Genomic DNA, 21,266 nt, shown 5'->3' with positions numbered 1-21,266 from the left:
GCCATGATTTAGTCTCTGTGCATCTCCCTGCCCATTCCCTGCCCTCTCATTAGCAAACAACAAGAACTGGGTTTTGGCTCAAACACGAATATCAAATCCCAGTGCAGTGGCTCATGGATCCTGCGTGCAGAAAGGCTGATGCAGCAGGGGTTTGGCCATGCTCAGTTATTCCTTTGCAGTGAACAGCAGTGAAAGAACCTTTCACAGCTGAGATCCTTTGTGTGTTTGAGCTTCACTTTGGAAGGTTCTGTAGTGATCGGAGCTGCTGTAATCTTCCTTTTTTTTCCAGGGCTCTCTGGAGTGTAGGTCATGCAACTCCACACTGAAAACCACGATGACACAGAACATTTTCTGTACATTTTCATGGTGGCACATCCAGTGTGATGATATGTGCTTTAAGAGAAGAGGCCTCACTGAGGATTAAAGCTCTTGGGACATTCAAAGCTGCTGTAAATGCATAAGGTGAGGCATCTAAGGAATTACAAGGTCTGCTAAAATTAAATTGTTTGTGAAACCACCGAGTCTAGGGCACAATAATACATTAGGTCTCCATTGTGCTGGGTACTGTATGTGGGTAGCAAAAGGCTGGGTTAGGCCCCCAGATGTTTTTTGTAACTGCTGAAATTCTTAAATGATGTCACTTTGCAGCCTTGTTTCATGCTTGCTTTCTCTGAATGCTCTTGAATGAAGATCCCCAGGACATAAGAGTAATGTGCAGGAGTATTTGTCCCCAGGATTTTGCACAGTTGATCAGACGTGAAAAGGAGACGCTGCAGTGACTCATCTGACCTTGCAGACCCAAGGCTGGGAGTGCAGACAGTGGGCTCTGCTAAGGTCCCCATCCCAGGAATGCAAAGCATTCCAGAAGCTTTCCTCAACAATTCTAGATAGTGGCCAGCGATTTTCTCACCAATGTTATGTAAAATGGACAGAGAAAGCAAGAGACTAATTGGGGAAATTATTGCAAACTGCTTATGAAATCCCTTTAATTTGCACTTAGCAACACCAACCCACGGCAGGAACGGGACTGCTAAGGACGGCTGCAATACATTTTTTTTATGTTTTTACGTTTTTATGTTTTCATTTTTAATTAGGGCAGCTTTCAGTGCTACACATAGGGATTCTTCTTATAGCAGAACTGCCACGAGGTTAGGCCAGGAAGATTTTGACAATACTGAAAGATTTGCTGGTATTTACTTGTAGAACTGCAAGACTGTCCTCCTTGTAATTAAAACCAGCTTTTTGCCCTCAGAAACTCCCTGTCCGAATTTCAGCGGGATAGATGGGTACAGGTGGTGGGCATGGCGTGGTACCAGCTCTGCCTGGCAAAACTCCTTTAGCCATAACAGCAGATGGGGGTATTAGGGAGGGATTTAAAGGAGGATAATGAGGTAAATAACTTTGGAGTTCCTTCTAAATGCCAATCCTCTGTAATCACCAAGGGCCATGTAGGAGCAAGCCCTTGAGCCCAGGGGGCTGGGCTGGACCTGCCGTGCCTGGGAGGGGAACACCCCCTGGCACTGACAGCGAGGGCAGGGGGGGACACCCGGAGTGCTGTGCTGCTTTGTGCAGCCCAAACCACTCATACAGCCCCGAATGAGCAGCCTGCAATTTGTTTAACGGGGAATAGTTGGGCTGGAGCTGGGGGATTTGTTAGGGACGGGGGGGAATGTTTCAGTGTCTAATTTTACCCTGGAAGCAAACTGCAGTGCTCGCCCTCCCGGGGCAGCAGCCGAGCCTGACGGCTCTCTGGGGGCAGCGGCCCGGCAGGAAGGGGCCTGCCAGGGCTGCTCCGGGATTTGTTTGCTTTTGATTATGGGAAAAAGAACCCGAGATATTTCTGGGCATGCAGAGCATTCTTAATGACTGACAAATCTGTTGTCAAGTAGGGACAAGGGGGAAGTGCCATCCTGAAAGACAGCTCAAATGTGTTTGGGAATAGGTTTAAAAAAACCCAAACAAACTTATTTTTAGCGACTTCCAGAAGCTTCTACTACTAAAAAAAAAAAAAAAATTGAGATAGCTGTGGTGGAACTCAGTGGAGCTCATTGCAGTTCACAGAAGAGGCAGGGCAATAGGGTCTCCTCCACAGCCTCCCAGATAACCATCCCTGATCTCCTCCAGGTGAGGAACCCAGCACAGGGCTTGTCAGGCCTTGTGGGGTCACTTCCACAAGTGAGTGGGGGGATTGTGTGGGGGGATTGCTGAGGTTTCTCAGCTCCCATCAGCCATCCCAGGAGGAGAGGTGCTGTTCTTGCCTTCCTAGTGCCTGTTTGGTAGCTGGCTCTGCTGGGCACACCAGGCAGCACGGGGGAGGACTGAGGATGCTCCTCACGGGTATCTGATTTGAAGTAACTTTGATATTTCTGCTGGAAAAGGTCCTCTGGTGACATTCCCATGTCCTTCAAAGTCAGTGCCCTTGGCACCGTGCAGGAGGCTGAGCAATGACCATCTGCTCTTCAAACCAGGCACTGGCTGGGTCACCTCTGCCTGTCCCACCCTTTGTCCACCTTTATTTTGGTTCAGGTACTGTCAGATAGTGAGAGGAAATGTGCTTATGGACATGCAAGTGGTACCTGCCTCCAAAGAGTAATAATGGGAAACGTGAAATGCTCTGTAACCCTGTGGCAGTGAATTTGATGTGAGCTGCTCCACTCTAAAAGAACTGTGCACACAACAGCCCTCCAGCCCACTTACACCTCTACATGGGGATTTGTTAGTTGTATGTACTGACTGTAGTACTGACAGTAAGTTCATATATGTGGGATTGGGGCTTTTTTGAGATGGGAGGTGCTGTAAGGACAAGGCTTTGCCCCCTCCACGAGCAGATACAAAGGACAACATGTGGTGATAGTAAAACTGCCGAGCGTTTGGACGAAGCACCCAGGGACTGCTCATGCACCACAGCAAGAGCTTTGCTGTTCCCTGCACACAGGGCTGGCAGCTGGCACGTTCCACAGGCCTGGGTCATGTGGAAGCACTGCTGAGCCTCTGCAGCATCCTCTCTGCTGCTGCTTTCTTTGGGCTGCACCTTTAGAAACAAAACTGCAGTTAAAGATGCAGCTGGAGGAAAACAGCAGCCTTTGGTACCTCCTGCTTTGTGCTCCCTGACTGTGCCTGCCAAGCCTGCAAGCACATTCCTGCTGCAAGAGATCCTCAGGTGCCAATAAAACCATAAGGTTCTTGGGAAGGGTGATATGGAAATTACTGACTGCAGTGCAGTAGGTGCCCAACTTCATACTATCCTTTGGCTCAGCAGCAAATGAAAAGATTTCATGTTTGCAAAAAAAAATAAATTCAGTTAAATTACACCATGAAATCCAGTATGTTTTATCAGAGCATTGTCTGGCAGCTGCCAGAGCCTTTGGTATAGCAGGTTTTCTCCTGTGTGTTGCAGAATAAAATAAGAAACATGTAAAGAAAACTTTGTTTTGCTCCATCTTCTTTTCTGTTTGAAAGATGCAACAGCACAATTTTTAAGGGCTTCTGCTCTATTTCAGAGGCATTCATTGACTCTTCCATAGAGACATCTTTGCTGCAAATATTTTCTTTTAAATAGAGAATGAAATAATGTTTACAGTCAAGTAAAGGCAGATCTTACCACAGCTGCACGTGTCTCATTTTTACCCTTAACTGAGGTATATTGGGGTGATAAAAGAACAATGAGCCAAATAAACTGCAGTTTTAGCTTTTATGGATGAGGAATGTAGGTAGCAAATTAACTATTCCAAATAATGAGACATCACTAGAGGCAGTAGAATGTGTCTGAAGGGACTGTAATGTTTGTTGGCCCAAGACTTGCAATTTTTCCAAAAGGGTTCATGTGTGACAGTGGCCACTGGCAAGGGGCCTGTGCCATCTTCTCTCCCCCCTTGCTGGGAAATGCCCTGATAAGGAGTGGAAAGGTAAATGGTGCAGAAAGCTGTAATCCTTTTTTTTCCTGTTGTCTCTGGTGTAGAAAGAAGTGAGAAAAAGGATCAACTCCCAGGTGAGCCCGGGCACAGCCAGGTGTGGAGGAGGGGCCATCACCACCCTCTTGGAAGGCAGTCAGGAGTGCCTGCTGCAGGACACTGGGGCCTCTTTTTGCCTCATCAAAGAAGCTCTGTGGAAACATTTTTTGGGGAGCCATGTCCAGTGTTGGAGGTAAGTGCAGTAAACATGTGGCTTGCAGGTGCTGAAGATAAGTCTTGCTGCCCTCCCTGGCATTGCACCATCCACACATGCCTTTTTAATTTTCTTCCCTGCTCTGTTGCTGTATCCATCATCACACAAAGTGTGTGAGCTTTGGAAGCTTCAGGTGAAGATGCTCAGGTGGGACCAGAGCCACGCTATGACCTGAACAGAGCAGGATTTACCGCTGCTTTATTTCCCCTCTGCCAAGCTCAGGGCACTTGACTCACCGAGCTTTCAGCTGCAGGACCGAGGTGGTAAAAGGCTCATCTTGGCAGTGATTTCCTTTGCTGTCCTGTGTCCCCGGGGCGGGGCCAGCACAGCTCCCTGGTCTCACAGCACCGGGAGCCGCTCATGGCACCGCTCCCTCCCCGCGCTGGGAGCACCGAGGGGCGTCCCTGCCTTTCATTTCCCTCACTAGACTAGCGAGTAATTAACTGATCACTTGGCTTTAACAGTCCTGCAATAGCCTAGATGTGCCAAATTTTTAATGAACATGCTTTTTTTTGGATAGCCCACTTAACCACTTGAGTTACTGTAACCAACCAATGCAGCCCTTGTTCTTTGAGGTGATGAATTCCCAGGCACGTCATACAAATGGGGGGGGAGGATTTTTTTTTTCAGCCATGATTCAAACCTTTAAGAATTTGTTCTTAAATGTGTTGCTGGATAGATACTTATTTTATCACTTCACTATCAGATCTCCTCATGGCTTCTTACTTACTTACACTGCAGGTAGTGCAAAATGAGCTAGTTCTTAGTATGTGTTTTAAACAACATGGGATTTGGGATTGCTCAGTGTTAAGAGATGGTGGGAATTGTACTGAGCACTAGGATAGGATCTCGAATTTGGAACAGAAAGAAAATATTTTTTATCTTCTGAGTTTTGCTAAAAAATGTGGTTAACTCATAGCTTTTAAAGTGCCTAATTCAGCTGCTCATAAGCCCAGTGGTGGTGACTGAGGGGTGACGTGCAGTTTATTCCAGAACCCAATGCCCTCTGTTTTGAGGGTGACATTTTCATGTCCAGCTTAGACACCCAGTGGAGACTGGTATCTCCTACTCAATGTCAAGCTCTTCTCACTATTTCCAGACCTTGCTTAGTAGTTCCTCCTTCAAAGTTTCCTATCTGCAAGCTGCCCCAAGCACGAGGTTGTAGCACCAACTGGGATCCTTGTTTTAGCAAATTCAGCTAAATTCAGTGATGACATCAGGTTGGGTGGGAGTGTTGATCTGCTGGAGGGCAGGAAGCTCTGCAGGGGGATGTGGACACACTGGACCCATGGGCTGAGGGTAACAGTGTGAGGGTCACAAGGTGTAGGGCTGGAGCGTGTGCAGGGAAGGGAACGGAGCTGGGAAGGGGCTGGAGCAGCAGCAGCAGCTGAGGGAGCTGGGGGGGCTCAGCCTGGAGAAAAGAAGTTCAGGGGGGACCTTCTGGCTCTGCAATCCCTGACAGGAGGGGGGAGCCGGGGGGGTCGAGCTCTGCTCCCAGGGAACAGGGACAGGAGAGGGAACAGCCTCAGCTGTGCCAGGGGAGGGGCAGGCTGGATACTGGGAAAAACACCTTCATGGAAAGGGTTGTCCAGCCCTGGCACAGCTGCCCTGGGCAGTGTTGGAGTCATCATTCCTGGAGGGCTTTAAAAGCTGTGTAGATGTGGCACTCAGGGGGACATGGTTCAGTGGTGGCCCTGGCAGTGCTGGATTAATGGTTGGACTTGATGATCTCAGAGGTCTTTGCCAACATAAACAACTCCATGATTTTTATATACACACATATATTTTGCTTTGACTGTGTGTGTTGATGGTGGGGTGTTGCATCAAATGGCCTCTCATCCAACCTCATTTATTCTAGGAGTCTCTGCCCTGTGGGGACTAAAAGCTGAGTAACAGGGGTTTGAGCTGAAGACGCCTCACCAGCCTAGTTCACATACTCCTTGTGGTTTCCATAACTGACCAAATGTCTCTGGATCAGCCCTGGGATCACCTGAATCCCTGCAGTAGTCAACAGCTGCAGGGTGAGGGGTGCAGCCCTGGGCATGGCTGGTAAGGTGGAAGAGCAGGGCTGGCAAAATCCTCCCCCAAAAAAATCTACCCGCCAGATTCATCAACCACGTGTCGTGCAACAGCTCCCGGGCTGTGGCTTGGCTGCCACGCCAGGGATCCCAGCACAGCACGGGCCTGACTCACCCCCTTCCTGCCATGAAAGGATGCTCATTTTCCAGCATGGATTTCCTGCATGGAGGCCCACAAGGGGCACTTCATATATTTTAAGTTCTTTCCAGTCAGGCTGATTATGAGTTGGTAGAAATTCTTGCTGCATTAAGACGTCCTAGGTTTTTATGGAGTGCGTTTGTGTCGACCATGTGCTAAGGCCCCGTTAAAATGCTTTGAGTTGGCCAGTCTTTGTGCCTTTTTTTTTTTTTCCTTCTTCCTTCAAGGAGGGCATGAATTGCTCATTTTGAATGAATTTTTCAAAATAATGAGAGAGAAAATAGCATGGATGTGAAGGCCCTGCAGAAGTGTGGTACATCTGTTTCAAAGCACCAAAGTGCAGACTGTATGTCCCTCAAACAATTGTGGCATTTGTAACTCTTTCCATTCTGACTGTGCAAAAGAAGAAATTTGCCAAAATAGCCGTTGTGGGAAAACCTCCAGTTAAGTTTTATTTCCAGCCGTGAAGTCATCTGGGCTCTGCCAAGCCAGGGTGGCAGAGCTGGGGAGGCCTCTCTGATGGGAGGGTGGCAGCACACCGCAATAGCAGCTTGTGAATATTTGACTTCTGTGAGTCACTGGAGGGAGGAACATTCCCAGGGAGAGCAGGCTGACCAGCTGAATGGAGAGGGAAGCCACTGGATATGTGGAAACAAGGAAGAAACTGGTTGTTGTCCTCTTTCCCCAGGCCACAGCTGGAGACAAGACAGCAGAAGTGATGCACATTCTGCCCAACAGGACCAGGGTGAGGAAGGAAACGTGACCAAGCTCCATCTGGGCCGTGAAACTGAGACAAGGAAGCGACAAAAAGCTTCAGAAAGGTAAAATACATAAAAATGCATCTCTCTGATCCCATCAGAGCTCTGGCTCCAGTTTCTGAATTCCTGTGACTTAGCGAGAACATGGAGAAAATTCCCCGGTCCAAGGTCCAAGTGCTTAGAGCTGTGTGAGCTCCCAGTCCAGGCAAGTCTCTTCAGAACACTCCAAAAAGTAATGGTAAGTCTTGGAAAGCAAATGTCCCTCACTGCTGACTGTCCTACATGTGAACTAGCCAGACTGGTTAAAGCTTAATTAAAACTTGCCAGAGTGGCTAAATTCCTTTCCAAGTGCAGCTGCAGAACGTTAGCTGTGGGCATATTTTAGACCTTAATTAGTAACACTTGCACTGGAGGACCAAAATCTTTGATGAATGCAGCTGCAATCAATTAATATCAGCCAGGCATTTCTGTGGGCAATACCAGGCTCTCCTGGAAATTGTTTAGTGCCCACCTAGATTTAAAAAACTAAAATTCTTACACACGCGACAGACTGCAAAACCAAAGATAACTACAAAATGTCTTTATTGAAAAAAAGCAGATTATAGCATCTAAGGTTAAATGAAACTTCTGACTTCAATATTAAATAACTTAAGATGATAGCAAGTAGCTTCTTCTTTAGATAAATAAATCTACATTTCCCAATTTTTTTTCTTCAACAATCAAGGGAATCAAACACTGAAACACAAAACCACAAGTAATTCTAAAGACTAAAAGACAGAAGCACATTGAAAGGTTTTACAAGGATATATATATACAAAAATAGTTAAACTAATGTATATTTTCAGCATGTAAACTAGTTACATGATATACAAACTGGGAATTTATATATTTCCTACAAAATAAAAATCAACGTTGGTCCAAGTTCTTGGAAGAAAACTATATTCTTTTAAAGAAAATGAAAATATTTCTCAAATGAAAACTTAATTTAAGTCAAATTATATACTCTAGTTACGGCATTAGTTACAGGATGAATCACAAACTTTTAAACTTTTCTTGAAACACAAGAAAGCAGCTTTTGTCTCCTTTAGAGCTTTGGTTTACTTTACTACTCTGGAATTTCTGGTCTTAAAGAGCTCCTCTAACCATGTTTTCCTTTTGAAGCTCCACCTTACAAAATATATACACACGTGCACACAAGTGAAAGGGAAAGGAAAGAAAGCCAAACAAACCCTCTCGGTCAGGTCAGTTATCTGAGTGCATTCTTTTGTTTTGTTTGCAAAGGACTATTTTGGTCCTTTCTTTGGAACGGGACTCTGCATCCCCACAGCAGCAGGGGCTTGGGGAGATCCCCCAGCCACGGGGAAAAGGTGTAGCCTGATGCAAATGAGAACAGGTTGTTACTGTTTTAACTTCATGGAAACATCTGAGAGTACAGCAAAGGCTTCTGAAGAACAATCACGTCATGAAATGAACTCAGGGAGTTTTGCATCTGCGTTGAACTGATTTAAGGTAAGAATACTCCGTAAGAAAATCACCACAAGAAGCTTTCTCATCTACACAATTCCCAGGCAGGAGGTAAAATGTGCAGAAACTGCCACTAGCACTGAAGAGTACAGCACGTCGTTATTTTAGGTTTGATTTTATTTTTCTCTTTGATTTAAAAAAAAAAAAAAATCAAACCAAAAAGCCAAACTGGCAAATTTCATTCAAGCCCCAGCTTTTATAGTAAATGCTGGAAAAGCAAAGCTGTACTTCATAATACAGCAATGGAAGGCATCTGTCTATAGAAAATATACTGGAACAACAACTGCTGCTTTCTGGTTTTAAACAAATTGCTTGTACTGAAATATTACCTTTTGGTGTTTGAACCATGATGATGCTTACCAGACCAGAGCTGTGGAGAACTACAAGAGGCTCACAGATCAACATGGGGAATAAAGTTAAATATTATTCTGTTTTACAGGATGATCATTTTCAAAAAAAAAAAAAAAAAAGAAAAGGTCTGGTATGTACACGGTCAAGTTTGCTGTCCCTTGGAAAGTATTTTGGAAACTGAAACTTGCCCCTGAAGGAGGTGAAGTGCTTGGCAAGATCCTGAGAGGTCCAAGGGCCAGGGTCAGTCACCTCCAGCTCTGGCCACTGTCAGCTTGGGGGGTTTGCTTCTCTCCTGGTAGAGCAAAGCACTTTTCCAGTCCAGCAAATACTACTGTGGGATGATTTACTCCCAGGAACAGACACAAACCTTCTCTCTGCATTTTAATGATTCTTTGCTTATTTTGGGTTCCTTAGTCTATGCTGTAAAGACAAGCAAGTGAAAATGCCTGAGGCTGCATGAGGGCCAAGGCAGCCTCCTTCAAGGGAAGAAGCCTTGCAGCTGATGCTAAAAGTTTATCCTGAAGCTCTGGTGTCTTCCATGTTTGTAATAACCTTAAGGAACTCACCTAGTCATCCCACCCAGTGTAAACCAATTTTTTCCTGTTTTCTAGCAGTTGCTGGCACACCTGATTCCACTCCTGAGGCTGGGCTGCTGACTGTGGACACAGAGGGAGTGTTTGCAAATGCAAAGTGCACATGTACCCACTGGCTTCTGGTTTGCAGGCCAGGCCTCTGGGGCACTGATTGCACTGCAATCCCTCCAAAGCCTGGTGCTCACATTAAATATGTTAATTCTAAACTGGTATCTATTAACTAGAAAATGACTTTTTAAAGGAGCATCTGACTTGCCCAGGAGCATTCAGGGAGGACAGGTTAATCTAGGCCAATGGAAGGCTGGCAAAAGTTCAGGAAGTGTACCTTTTGTTCCTTACTTACAGACAAAAGTAGTTCTCAGGAATTTTTCCTGCTTCCCCCCCCCCTCCACTTCCCCCATAAGAAAATTCCAGACTATCAAAAAGTTCTGTTAAGGGAGTTAATTATTCCACTTAGGAATTAGTGTCCACTGGATGCTCTTTGTGCTTTTTTCAAGAGCACCACAAATGGCTTTCAAGAAGTCAATGGAGCATAAGAAACTGAACTGCCCTGGTGCTGCCAAAGAAGTCATCTCCTCAGCCTGCCCGAGGAGCTGAACGCGGCATCGTTTCCCAACGCGCCGCTCCGGCTCTCAGCGTGGGCACAACTGCCAGGGAAACGTCCCCATCTCCACATGCTGAGAATTTGCTCTGGAATTTCCACTTCCTCTGGAGCAGAAGAATTTTATTTTATTGCAGTTTTGAACACTAAGTTAAAGACAGCAGTGATAAATGGCAACTTGAGGAAGGCTGGATCAATTCTCATGAGAATGCAAGGAATTTTTTAGACATACAGATGTGTGATTTGCATGTAAATCATCAGCACATGGTAGAGAACAAACCATAAAAAAAGATTCATCTAACTTCCTATATGGAAGACATATATTTTCCCCCAGAGCTCCGAGGGTACTGTAAAAGCTTATGCAAAACATGGAAGTGTGTACATTCTATGTACAGTTAATACTTGTTGGAAAATACCAATGTTTCAATGATCTGACTCTCTAAACTCTTCTTTCTGTTAAACTGTACTTTGTTTTCCAACGAAGACAATCCCCCTAATCAGTTCAAAAGTAATCCAGGAAGAACACAAAGCTGAAAAGGTAATACAAAACCACTGTCCCTCTCTTTCTTTAATGATGTCTCAACATACAATCAGAAAGCAGTTGGTAACAGATGAAGTCTTGTATAAAACAAGCAGTATAAAGACAAATGTACTTTTGCATAGAAAGGGGCAGCTAACCCTATTAAACAACAAACAGGTTTGACAGATGAAATCTTTCCTAAGTGCCAGATGGTCCAGTTGATTGAGTGAGTTTTGAAACCACGGCTACCTTGTACCCACCAGGCAGCAGTTCCAGGGGCTGTACCACCCTGCCACTGCTAACCCTGCACGTGCCCACCTTTTGGAGATAATCCTCTCCAACATGGTTTTACGTGAAGTGCTTGCCATATTCCTTGAACAAGCCCAATAATTAGTCTTTGGGTGACTGTGGGAGGATGTGGGATGGAGAACTGGCCTCACAGGATGCTGTTCCTTAACTGTGCTGAAACCTGTCCTGGCTACAAACACCCCCCTGCCTCCTCCCCACTACTGCTGGCAGTCCAAGTATTCTCTAAGACCAGAATTCACCAAAACTAGCTAAAATGCTAGCATTTATCTTATCATGCCTGTTGCAATATGATAAGGTGCTAACTTTTGGAAAGTAATTCTCCACTCCTCACTCGGGTGAAATCACTGAAGGAAGTGAGTAGGGAGTGCAGAACAGCCCTTTGTACCATAGTTTTAGGAATGCTGCCATTTACAGTTACAGTTTAGTGGTGAATTATTTGTTCAAGTAGATGGTGTCTCAGTGAAAACGTCTAGATAAAAGAATGCATATGTACAAGATCAGAAAAGGACCCTTCACCTCTGATTCAAAAAATAAATAGCTGGTTTAGGTGGTTATTACTGGAATCTCATCTTTAAAGGAACGCGAAAGTCACTTTTAGATACTTGTCTTCTCTTTCAGTTGAGCCTGGCAATGTCTCAGAGCTCTGTGACGTGCATGGGGTAGCTGGGAGGTGGATGTGACGGCAGTTTGATGTTAAGGCGCCTGATGTGACAGCTGTGGCAGAGCAGGTGGCCCTCCAAGGGGTAACAGCGATGGCCCTCCTCGTCATTGAGCTGCAAGCCACAGTCCTGGAAGAGACACAGACCCCCCAGTGAGGGAGGGAGTGAGTCAGCCAAGGCACCTCACAGCCTGCTGACCTGGCCTGCACAGCCTGAGAGCTCCCTGCCTGCCTCCAAAGCCAGCCAGGCTGGGGTGGGGGGACCCTGACAATCACCCTGACAGTCACCCTGACAATCACCCTGATAGTCTCACCCTGATAGTCTCACCCTGACAGTCACCCTGACAGTCACCCTGACAATCACCCTGACAATCACCCTGACAGTCTCACCCCAACATCACTGAAATCAAAGAGGGCAGTCCAGAGTAGCCCCCAGCCTTTCTCCCCCCACTGTTCCCCTTCTGGTCTCTCCTTCAGCTAAAGAAATATTGATGCAAATTGGCCAAAAAGCAGGGCAAGGACTGACCCTGACAAATACAACCTGGGAGGGGTTAGAACAGAGAAGGAGCTGATTGTGCAGCACAAGAGCAGGGAGAGCACAAGCAGAGAATGAGAGGAGTGGAGAAGCAGCACTACACTTTCTCTAATTTGGAATTAAATTTGAATTTAAAAAAAAGAAAGACTTCAAGGCCAATTATCCAACTTTACTGGAAATGCTGGTCCCTCTGGGACTGGCACATAACTATAGGGACAACGGGGGTGAACAACAGAAAAGGAACAGAGATAAACAGAAAAGCAGCTCCCAGTAATTGCCTGCTGACTATTCTGTACCCTGCAATAGGAACAATCCTGATTTTCAGCTGCCATCATTACAATCTTGAGGCCATTTGAAAATCATGGAAATTTGGTGCTCAGATTCGATGTTTCAAATACGTTAAAAAATTGTTGCTGTGACCAGTCCTGAGAAACCAGAGATTCTGAGTAAGTATCTATGCACTTAACAGAAAGAAGGAAAAAAGGAAAAAATTTGGCATATAGCTTACTTTAGACTTAAAGTGAAGAAAAAGCTATTAATTGGACACAAAGTATGATTTTTCACCTTTCACAGCTCAAGTTTAAATCCTCAAATTTTACAGTGCTGAAATAAGGCTGAAAATGGGTTTTAAAGTGAGCTTTGAAACTGGAGTGTTATTTTAGTGAGGCCAAAATCGAAGTTTCTGCCAAGGCAGTTTTCTGTGTGTTGCTACATATTATGTAATAATTTTATATCCATTGATGTAAGATTTCAAATTAGAATTTACCAATTTGAGACACCCTACAGATGTGCCAAGTATTGATATCTTTTTGCCTTTCCAGCATGGAATTCCCTCTGTGCAAGGACAGACCCTGTCAGTGGGTTCCAGTTGCACACTGGGGGTGTGCTGATGTGTAACTGCAGAAGGGCAGTGGTTGCACAAGAACGAGATGATGCAGAAAAGCAGCAAAATTTCCAACCTGACCACTGACAGTGTGGCCACCGGGTGAGGATGACAGAAGTCACTGCAGCATCCCTCAAAATACCAGCACTAACTTGTCCAGCAGCATTTGGGGCCGGCTGTGCAGCCTGGCAGCAGGATGTGAGGCTGTGACCTACCAGCAGTGACCTGCCCCTGCTGACACACGGCCAGCTCCTGATCTCGGTACAGAAATGCACTCTGCCTCTCTGGGCAGGTGTGGAGGCAGCTTGGTTTGCCTCAAATGGGAAGGAGAATGGGGAAATGAATAATGAAACAGAACTGAAAATAAACCCCCAGTGGGACATTCTAGCTATAAAGTCAATAGACTGAGAGAGGAGGGGAGGGAGCTGTCATCTGACGTGCACAAAGCAATAGCTGGGGGAAGAAGGAGGAGGCAAGTACAGCTCTCCAAAATACCTCCATTTCCTGGGCCCATTTCTCCTGAAAAATTAATAGAACAGGATGGAGTATCAGGTGTCTCTGTTGGAAGAAGACAGCTGAGTGCATGGGGTCTTCCTTACATTTAGGGACATAACATTTCAGGATGTCCTGAAATTTGTTATTTCTCCCTCAATCAGAAGGCCCTTTGTAAAACCTTTTTGCACGACAGTGTGTGAAGACAGCATTGCTGCGCTGCTGCCTCTGGTGCTGAAAGCCAGGCTCTGTGTGGACAGTCAGATGTTATATCAAGCACCAGACCTACAGCAAAAGGGAAGCTTTTGGTTGATCCCAACTTAGATTGTCATGTTCCTGGATGCAGAGCTCATGATGAACTCAGCTCTCCTCTCCAAAGCAAGAGCACTGATTCCACAAACTGATCTGCCACAACACGTGCTTAAATGTTCTGCATAATAAGAAACTACTCCCAGAAAAGTGACAGTCAGTGTATCCTTATCTCTTTTCTAGTAAAGAATTCAGAAGGGAAAAATCAGATCCCCCCAAAAGCCTTCCAGTCAGGGTTCCTCCCTGCACAGGCCCCGTGAATTCAAGTCTCCTCAGATGAGAGCCCTCCAACCTGTATCCAGAGATGAGGAAAGAGAGAACTGGCACCTACTCTTCACTCTCTCCCCATCTGGAAGTACTGAGAAAACTCAACCCAACCAATCCAAGGCAGCTCTGAAGTTATTGTATTGGTTAAAAACCCACCCCCAGTCTCCTGCCAGCCCTGCCAGCCCTCCTCCCTGGCATCCCCCAGGAGCTGTGGGTCAGGCACCCGCCCAGAGCCGGGTGGGGAGGGCAGGGGGCCCAGCTCACCTCGCAGTGGTAGCACTCCACGTGGTAGTCCTTGTCCATCGACACCACCCGGATGGTCTCCTCGGAGCCCTGGGGGGCAGCACAGACAAAGTGAGGGTGGTGCCTCCAAAGTGTTTCTCAGTGGTCACTCCGTGCCCAGCCTGGCTCTCTGGAGAGCTGTGCCCATGGGGGATCCTCTCTGCCCCTGCACAGCAGAGCTCTGGCACCCCTCAGGTCCCATCCCCTGGGCAGGGCCCTGCACCTCTGCTTTGCCTGCTCAGCAGCACTGGGGGGCTCTGACACATCTAAGCTGGGGAACTCATTTGGGAAGTGTAGCCAAAACTTCATCCTCAAGGGACAAATTAGTTTTGAAATGAAATAATTTACCAAGGGCACCCAGGATCTGAACAAGTGACCAGTCACAAACCTGCTGATTGGGTAACTGTTCCTGGTGACATCCCGGTGGGTTTCCCAGGACTCGTCCTCCCCTCAAACCCTCTGCTGCACAGCTCTTTTTGCACATGCACGTGTCACTGTGTGCACCCCCCAGGGACTGACATACCAGTCTGGCAGGTAATTACCTGCACAGGCCAAAACCTCAGCGTGAGGGTGGGTGCAGGGGAGTTGTGTAATTCCTGGCTGAGCCCCAGGCCCTGCAGAGCAGCCCATACCCTCCTAGTAACCTCCCAGGCTCCCTTCCTGATCCACTCTGAAGCCCCTGAAGCCAGAGCTCATTAAAAGTGTTGCCTTGCCTTGTTTCCAGCTGCAGGTGTGGTTAGAGCAGCAGATATGACGTGGACTGTGTCTGAGAGAAGCGCTGGGCAAGTCAGCACCTGCACTGCTAGACTTGAACTAACCTAGGGAACCTCTCTGGGAAAGAACATGGAGTGGCTCCTGCTAGTCATGAGTCAGCAGGAAAACTGCCTTTTTTTTCCCCCTTTTCTTTCTTTCTTTAAAAGAAAAAAAAGTTATTTTGTAAGAAAGATCCAAATTCAGGGACATTTACACAGGGGGGTTCCTCCTCACAACCCACCACCACAACGAGCAGCGCTGGCCCAGCCCTTATGAGGTTTTTAGTTGTGTGAGACCTGGCCAAGAAGAGAAACACTAATGACAAATGCAGGTAACACGCAGAGTGCTGGAGGTGGGCATGTGGGAGGCTCCAGCCACAGGCTTTTCTGGGGCACAGCAGCTTCCAGGAGGCGAGCTCTGGCTCTATCAGCACGGCAAGAGGAAAGGCAGGGGGGTGCTGAGGCCCTTGTTTACAGCTGAGCTGGTCGGTGACCTCAGCAATGGGAACTCAGAGGGTTCTGCCCCCAGCAGAGCACAGGGGAGCCCCATTTAATGCACAAGTCTGACTGTGCTAACATCTCTGGGGCTGGAGGTGCAAGCAGCTTTCACCTGCCTCCCATTTTAGCCAGCTTTGCTGCTGCCTTTTTGCACTTTGGTTGCCACCCCAGGACAACAGAATGCGGGGGCTTCTCACAGGGGCAGGGTGACCATCAGATGTCTCTTCAAGGGCTTTACTGCTTGGGTTGTTCTTGGAGCCCCAGTCAGGGTTTTCAATTCAATGAGATTTCCAACAGCATAATTAGGACCTGGAAGGAACCCTAAAGATCCCAAGTCCTGTGCTGCATAAGTGGTGTGACTATACAACCTCTGGGGAAGGTTTGGGAGTGACTTTACTGCTGAACTGTGTTTAATGTAGTGGAAGATGGGGGAAAGGCATCTGGTGTGTTTTCAGAAGGTGTTCCTATGCCAGCAGCTGCTTCCTGTAGGGACCCAGTGCATGCTAACACATACCTGTGCTGGGAGGATTGGCTGGTTACAGGAAGCACATTTTGGTGCAAAAACCCTAGGGAGCAAGAAGAGAGTGTTCAGATCACATTGAAAGCTTCTTCAAAAAGTAGAAGCAAGGGAGCTATTCTAATGGTTCCTTGTTTTTGGCAAAATGGAGATGCACAGGATTTGAAACACCTCTAATTGTTTGATGGTATTCAGCAAAAATGAGATTTGGGAGAGGCTGATCTGCCCCAGCTTTATAGCTTAGGTCTTCCTGACCTCCAGTGATTTGCTGTCGCTGCATAAGCTGAGCTTTTGGTAGACTGGAGCTGAGAGCATCCTGCCTTTGAGCAGGATCAGAAAGCAGTCCAAAAGCAATCCCTTAAACCTCAATACCTTTTGTCTGGAAAGGCTGAAATCATTCTAACACTGACTGCTAACTACATGTCCACTGTCCAGTCTTGGTTAACACTCGTGTCACACACTATCAGCAGCTCAACTCTCACAAACAGCCAGCAGGATCTTCCACCACTTGCAGAATTGGCCTGATAAAATTAGTATTGCAAGTCCTGAAACAACAGGCCCCAAGAAAAGCATCCTCTGACACAACTTGATTCTCAGCCTCACTTGGCCACACTGGGCCCAGGAAGTGCCCTTTAATAAACTTTAAAATACTTTACAAATGCCACACACAAAAAGCAGCAGTTGAGGGACATCTGAGCAAATGGGAGTAAATATCTCACTAACTGACCGACTCTAATTTCCCAAGCATGCAGAGGATGTGTGCACTTACGTGTGGTAGTCTTTGACACAGTAAATATTGTTCTCCACATCCACAGTGAAGGGCACTCCGTCCAAACACTCGTTACACACCACGCAGCGGAAGCAGCCAGGATGGTAGGACTTCCCAAGGGCCTGTAAGATCTTAAGAAACCACCAACAAAATAAGTGCATGCAGGAGCACATGAGATTTCCACCCCCCATATACTGCTGTGTCTCACTCATTCCTATTAACAGTGAGACAAGCACTTCAGGATGAAATTACCACTCTGCAGATCTGTCAAGGAGCCTCTTAAAACAATCAAACTTGCTTATTCCAGTGGGTTTCAGTACTCTCCCAGTGAAGAGAGAGAGCTGAAAATCAGGCTAATGCCCATCAGCTTCAGCTCTGCAGGGCCAGGACTGTCAGTGGAAATTAAACCTGGTTCCACAGACCACTTCTTGGAAAATCCCAAACACAAATTATGGCCTACAGAATTCAACAGGCTGTGACAGACAGAATCCAAACTGGTCATAGTTCAACCTCAAAAAGTAAAATAACAAGCAATTAAAGAGGTGTCCCTTTATTAATTAAAGATCCTAATCCACCACAGTTACTGACTGGTTATCACTCAGTCATAGAGGGCCACTGGTTTCTGATAAAATTCCATGTGTTTGGATACTGACTCATCCACCTGCTCAGGCTTTTCCCATGCTGCCTTTCCCTACTGCATTTTAGAGGTACTTCAGAATGGATCCCCTCCCTCCTGGCATCCTTGTGTGGAACACCCAGTGTGGCACTGGGACATCGAGGAGGATGCCCCAAGCCCACAAACAAGTGCCTGGGAAGAGTGAGACACAGTATCATCTTCAGGCAGCTCTCAACAGGTTATAGGACCACCTCCATTCACTTCAGGTGTAAAAAACACCTTTGGAAAGTAATTTCCAAAAGCATCTGCTAGCAGCAGTGCTCAGCTTGGACATGCTAGTAAGCTCAAGATGAAAAATCTTCACAGCCCAAGCTCTCACGGCCCTGTAGATGATTTTATGAATGAAGATCAAATCAAAAGGAAATAAAGTAGTAGCACATAGGAAAAAAAGCCAATTTAATGTAACCTTTGTTTCCTCTCTAATGAAGCCCTGTAGCTTTGTGTTCATTGAGTGGCACCAGACTCTGTTTGACCTGCAAGCCTGTTCCTGGCCAGAAACTGCTCACACCTGTGCTGTGCTGCTGTGCAGGCTGGGCAGCCCAGGGGCTCAGGGGCACTGCCCAGGGCTCACCCAGCTGCCCTGAGCCCAGCCCAGCTCTGAGCCCAGCCCTGAGCCCAGCTCTGAGCCCAGCTCTGAGCCCAGCCCTGAGCCCAGCCCTGAGCCCAGCCCTGAGCCCAGCTCTGAGCCCAGCCCAGCCCAGCTCTGAGCCCAGCTCAGCCCTGAGCCCAGTCCAGCCCCAGCTCTGAGCCTAGCCCAGCTCTGAGCCCAGCCCAGCCCAGCTCTGAGCCCAGCCCAGCTCTGAGCCCAGCTCAGCCCAGCTCAGCCCAGCCCAGCTTTGAGCCCAGCCCTGAGCCCAGCTCTGAGCCCAGCTCTGAGCCCAGCCCTGAGCCCAGCCCTGAGCCCAGCCCTGAGCCCAGCTCTGAGCCCAGCTCTGAGCCCAGCTCTGAGCCCAGCCCAGCCCAGCTCTGAGCCCAGCCCAGCTCTGAGCCCAGCTCAGCCCAGCTCTGAGCCCAGCCCAGCTTTGAGCCCAGCCCAGCCCAGCCCAGCCCCAGCTCTGCCCCGGGCTGGCTCAGGGGCACGGCTGGGCCGCATTCCCGGGGAGGAACCCTCAGGAATTAGCCAAGTAACACTGTTTAATTCCTGGAGCTCCCAGAGCTGTTTCCCTTTGCCAGAGCACACTTGCTGATGGGAGAAAGGCAGACGAGCACCTGCCAAGCTTCCAGCTACTGAGCTGCACCAACGAGCCATTGTGGACTCTTGCCTGGGATTCTGCAATTAAGGGCCAGCTCAAAGGCTGCGAGTCGGGATCCCCCTCCCCCTCCCAGCATGACACAACCCCAGAAATTTGCTCTTGGGCTAAAACGAACAATATCCTTGTCCAACCAGTGGTGCCAGGATATGAGCCAGAATCCTCATTAGCGAAGTCTCCGTTCCAGCTCCTACTGAACCTCCGTGTGTGCAACGCAGCAGTTACTGCTCTAAGGCACACCGAGGTTCATGCACACTTGAAAGCAAGAGGAAAATAGATATGTACAGGATGTGTTGTGCAAGCCACTTCATTTCGTTTGGGAATTTCTGCCTAGGAAGAGCAGACTAAACTCTTCCTCCTTTCACCCGCTGAAATGATGCCAGCGCTATCTGGCCCAACCCGGAGCCCTCTGATTTTTTTTATTACAAAAGTAACTCTCCCTCCCGGCTCCCTACAAATCCCAGTGGCAGTAATGCATTTTAAATGACATGGAGCAAGCGACAGAGGGTAAATAAAGCAAGTCAAAGAGTGGGCGACAAACCTCAGGAATATTGATAATGCCCTTCTCCACTCTAGCCCAGATTCCACCCACCTGTTACCTACAGCCTTACACAGCACAACCTGTCTTCCTTTGCCATGTTCTCATACAAAGTTGTGCTGTACCTTCCCCCTTTACTATTAAAATTCCACCTTTTTTTCTTTTTTGTAACTGACAGCAGCTTCCCATGATCTCAGGTTGCAAAGAAGCCAAACTTCTTGCACTTAACAGTAAGGGAGCACGAAGGCATTTTCATTTACTGTCTCAAAAACTGCACTGACAGCAGTGAAGGGACAATGCCAGCCCGGGTAGGGAAAAAGCACCAAGTGTCACACTCCCCAAAGCCCAGGAACAGTGAGCTACCCCGTGGCAGGAATTTGGGTCTCTTACCATTTCCATTATGAGGTGTCCACACACAAAGCACTTGTCTGCTGTTTGCTGAAAACCTGAATACTGTTCAAAGGATAGAAAAGAAAGGATTATTAGTAGCCACTCCTCTAGCCACAGAAATACCTTTTAGGTGAAGGCTGTGCTATTTTCCAGCCTGTGCTGCACATGACAGCAAACCATACAGAGGTTTGGGAGACAGAGACCTGGAAGCCTTCCCTTGGCTCTCACAGCATGTTCAGGTACCAGTCTGGATCCACTGCAATACTTTCACTGACATTTCCACTGTGACAATATTATTTTGATTTTTATTTGTAAAGCCTGTTTGGCAAATTTGTGTTTGATGTGTGGAAATTAGCTGGAATTGACTCTTTTGGGGGTTGTTTTCAATAACACAGGACTTACCTCCCAAATCCTGCTCAAATTAGCAACCTCAGACTTTGGACCTACACTTCACTCAGTGCTAGATGCAAGTGAGAAAAATGAAGACAGGCCTAGGGAGGATTTAGCTGCCCTGAGGGTACCAAGCTTTTTACCCAGGGAAGATCTAGCAGTGCACTCAGAGCTCGGGCTCCCTGCACACTCTGGCAGCATTAAGACACCTCACTGAGATGATCCAAGCCCAGGTGCCACCCTGTGCCCATGCTGGGGGGAAATATTTTGCCTGTGTGGCACCAAAGCTCTGTGTGTTCTGTTCAAAGTTCCCTGAGTGTTTCTGACCTTAACTTTACACTCGTGTCCCCAAAGCAGATCCTGTTTCAGATGCCAAAGTCCTGAGTTTAGGGGCATAAAAACACCACCCAGGTTATCAGGTCAGATGAGTGACCTACCAAACCACTGCCCTAGGAGCAGCAAGAGGCCTGAGGAATTCCAGCCATGTAATTCTGACACTGGTGCTTGCAGGGGCTGAGCTTTCCCCTCACCCTCTGCTGCCCCATCTCAGCGCTGCACAGGGGTGGTACCTGTGCCAAGGACTGATTATTGCAGCAAAGCCCACCAGCAATGTACTGGAGCTGCACAAGAGAAAAGATGAGGAAGGGGAGGATGGGTGTGCAGCAGACTCCTCCCAGAACACAGGTTAATTGGCTCAGGCATCTAAAACATCCTCCAAGCCCCAGCAGAGCTTAGGGCTCACTCCATTCCCCCCCTGGGTAAGTGGGGATTAACTGCCCCTCACTTCAAAAGCCAGTGGTTCCCAGCCTAGAGCTGCCATATGCTTTCCTTTTTGATTGGTGTGGAGGGATTACACGTTGTGTTGGATCAGTAGGCTGGAGACAAAATTATTGTTGCTATGCAACAAAGTGATTACGAAGGAAAAGGTCTCGTGGACACTTTGATGGCCCAGGAGCCCGTAAATGATGGTATGGCAGCTGTCAGCCCTAAGGAACACAGCTCCTGCAGCCTTTAAAACTTCAT

The 21,266-nt window shown here is 47.5% G+C and overlaps 1 protein-coding gene and 1 long non-coding RNA gene across 2 annotated transcripts in view; one reads left to right on the top strand and one right to left on the bottom strand.

Moving 5' to 3' along the window:
* Positions 1-306: 306 nt before the first annotated feature.
* On the top strand, positions 307-7,135 carry LOC126637923 (uncharacterized). Its single transcript, XR_007628464.1, has 3 exons — positions 307-462; positions 3,959-4,143; positions 7,070-7,135. It is a non-coding gene; the product is annotated as an uncharacterized LOC126637923 (long non-coding RNA).
* Positions 7,136-7,704: 569 nt separating this feature from the next.
* WTIP (WT1 interacting protein) overlaps positions 7,705-21,266 on the bottom strand; it is a 78,508-nt gene continuing 64,946 nt past the window's right edge. Inside the window, exons 4-8 of the mRNA XM_050311470.1 lie at positions 19,854-19,916; positions 17,000-17,130; positions 16,228-16,279; positions 14,446-14,514; positions 7,705-11,825 (exon numbers count right to left, since the gene is read on the bottom strand). Coding sequence (XP_050167427.1) covers positions 11,673-11,825; positions 14,446-14,514; positions 16,228-16,279; positions 17,000-17,130; positions 19,854-19,916 — 468 coding nt within the window. The 3' untranslated portion in view covers positions 7,705-11,672. The remainder of the gene's footprint in view (positions 11,826-14,445; positions 14,515-16,227; positions 16,280-16,999; positions 17,131-19,853; positions 19,917-21,266) is intronic.

Source organism: Myiozetetes cayanensis, unplaced genomic scaffold (genome assembly GCF_022539395.1).
Source record: "Myiozetetes cayanensis isolate MyiCay16 unplaced genomic scaffold, myiCay2020 scf16, whole genome shotgun sequence".
NCBI classification, from domain to species: domain Eukaryota; kingdom Metazoa; phylum Chordata; class Aves; order Passeriformes; family Tyrannidae; genus Myiozetetes; species Myiozetetes cayanensis.
Note: the sequence above shows the minus strand (reverse complement) of the source record. Positions and strands in the feature narration are given on the sequence as shown.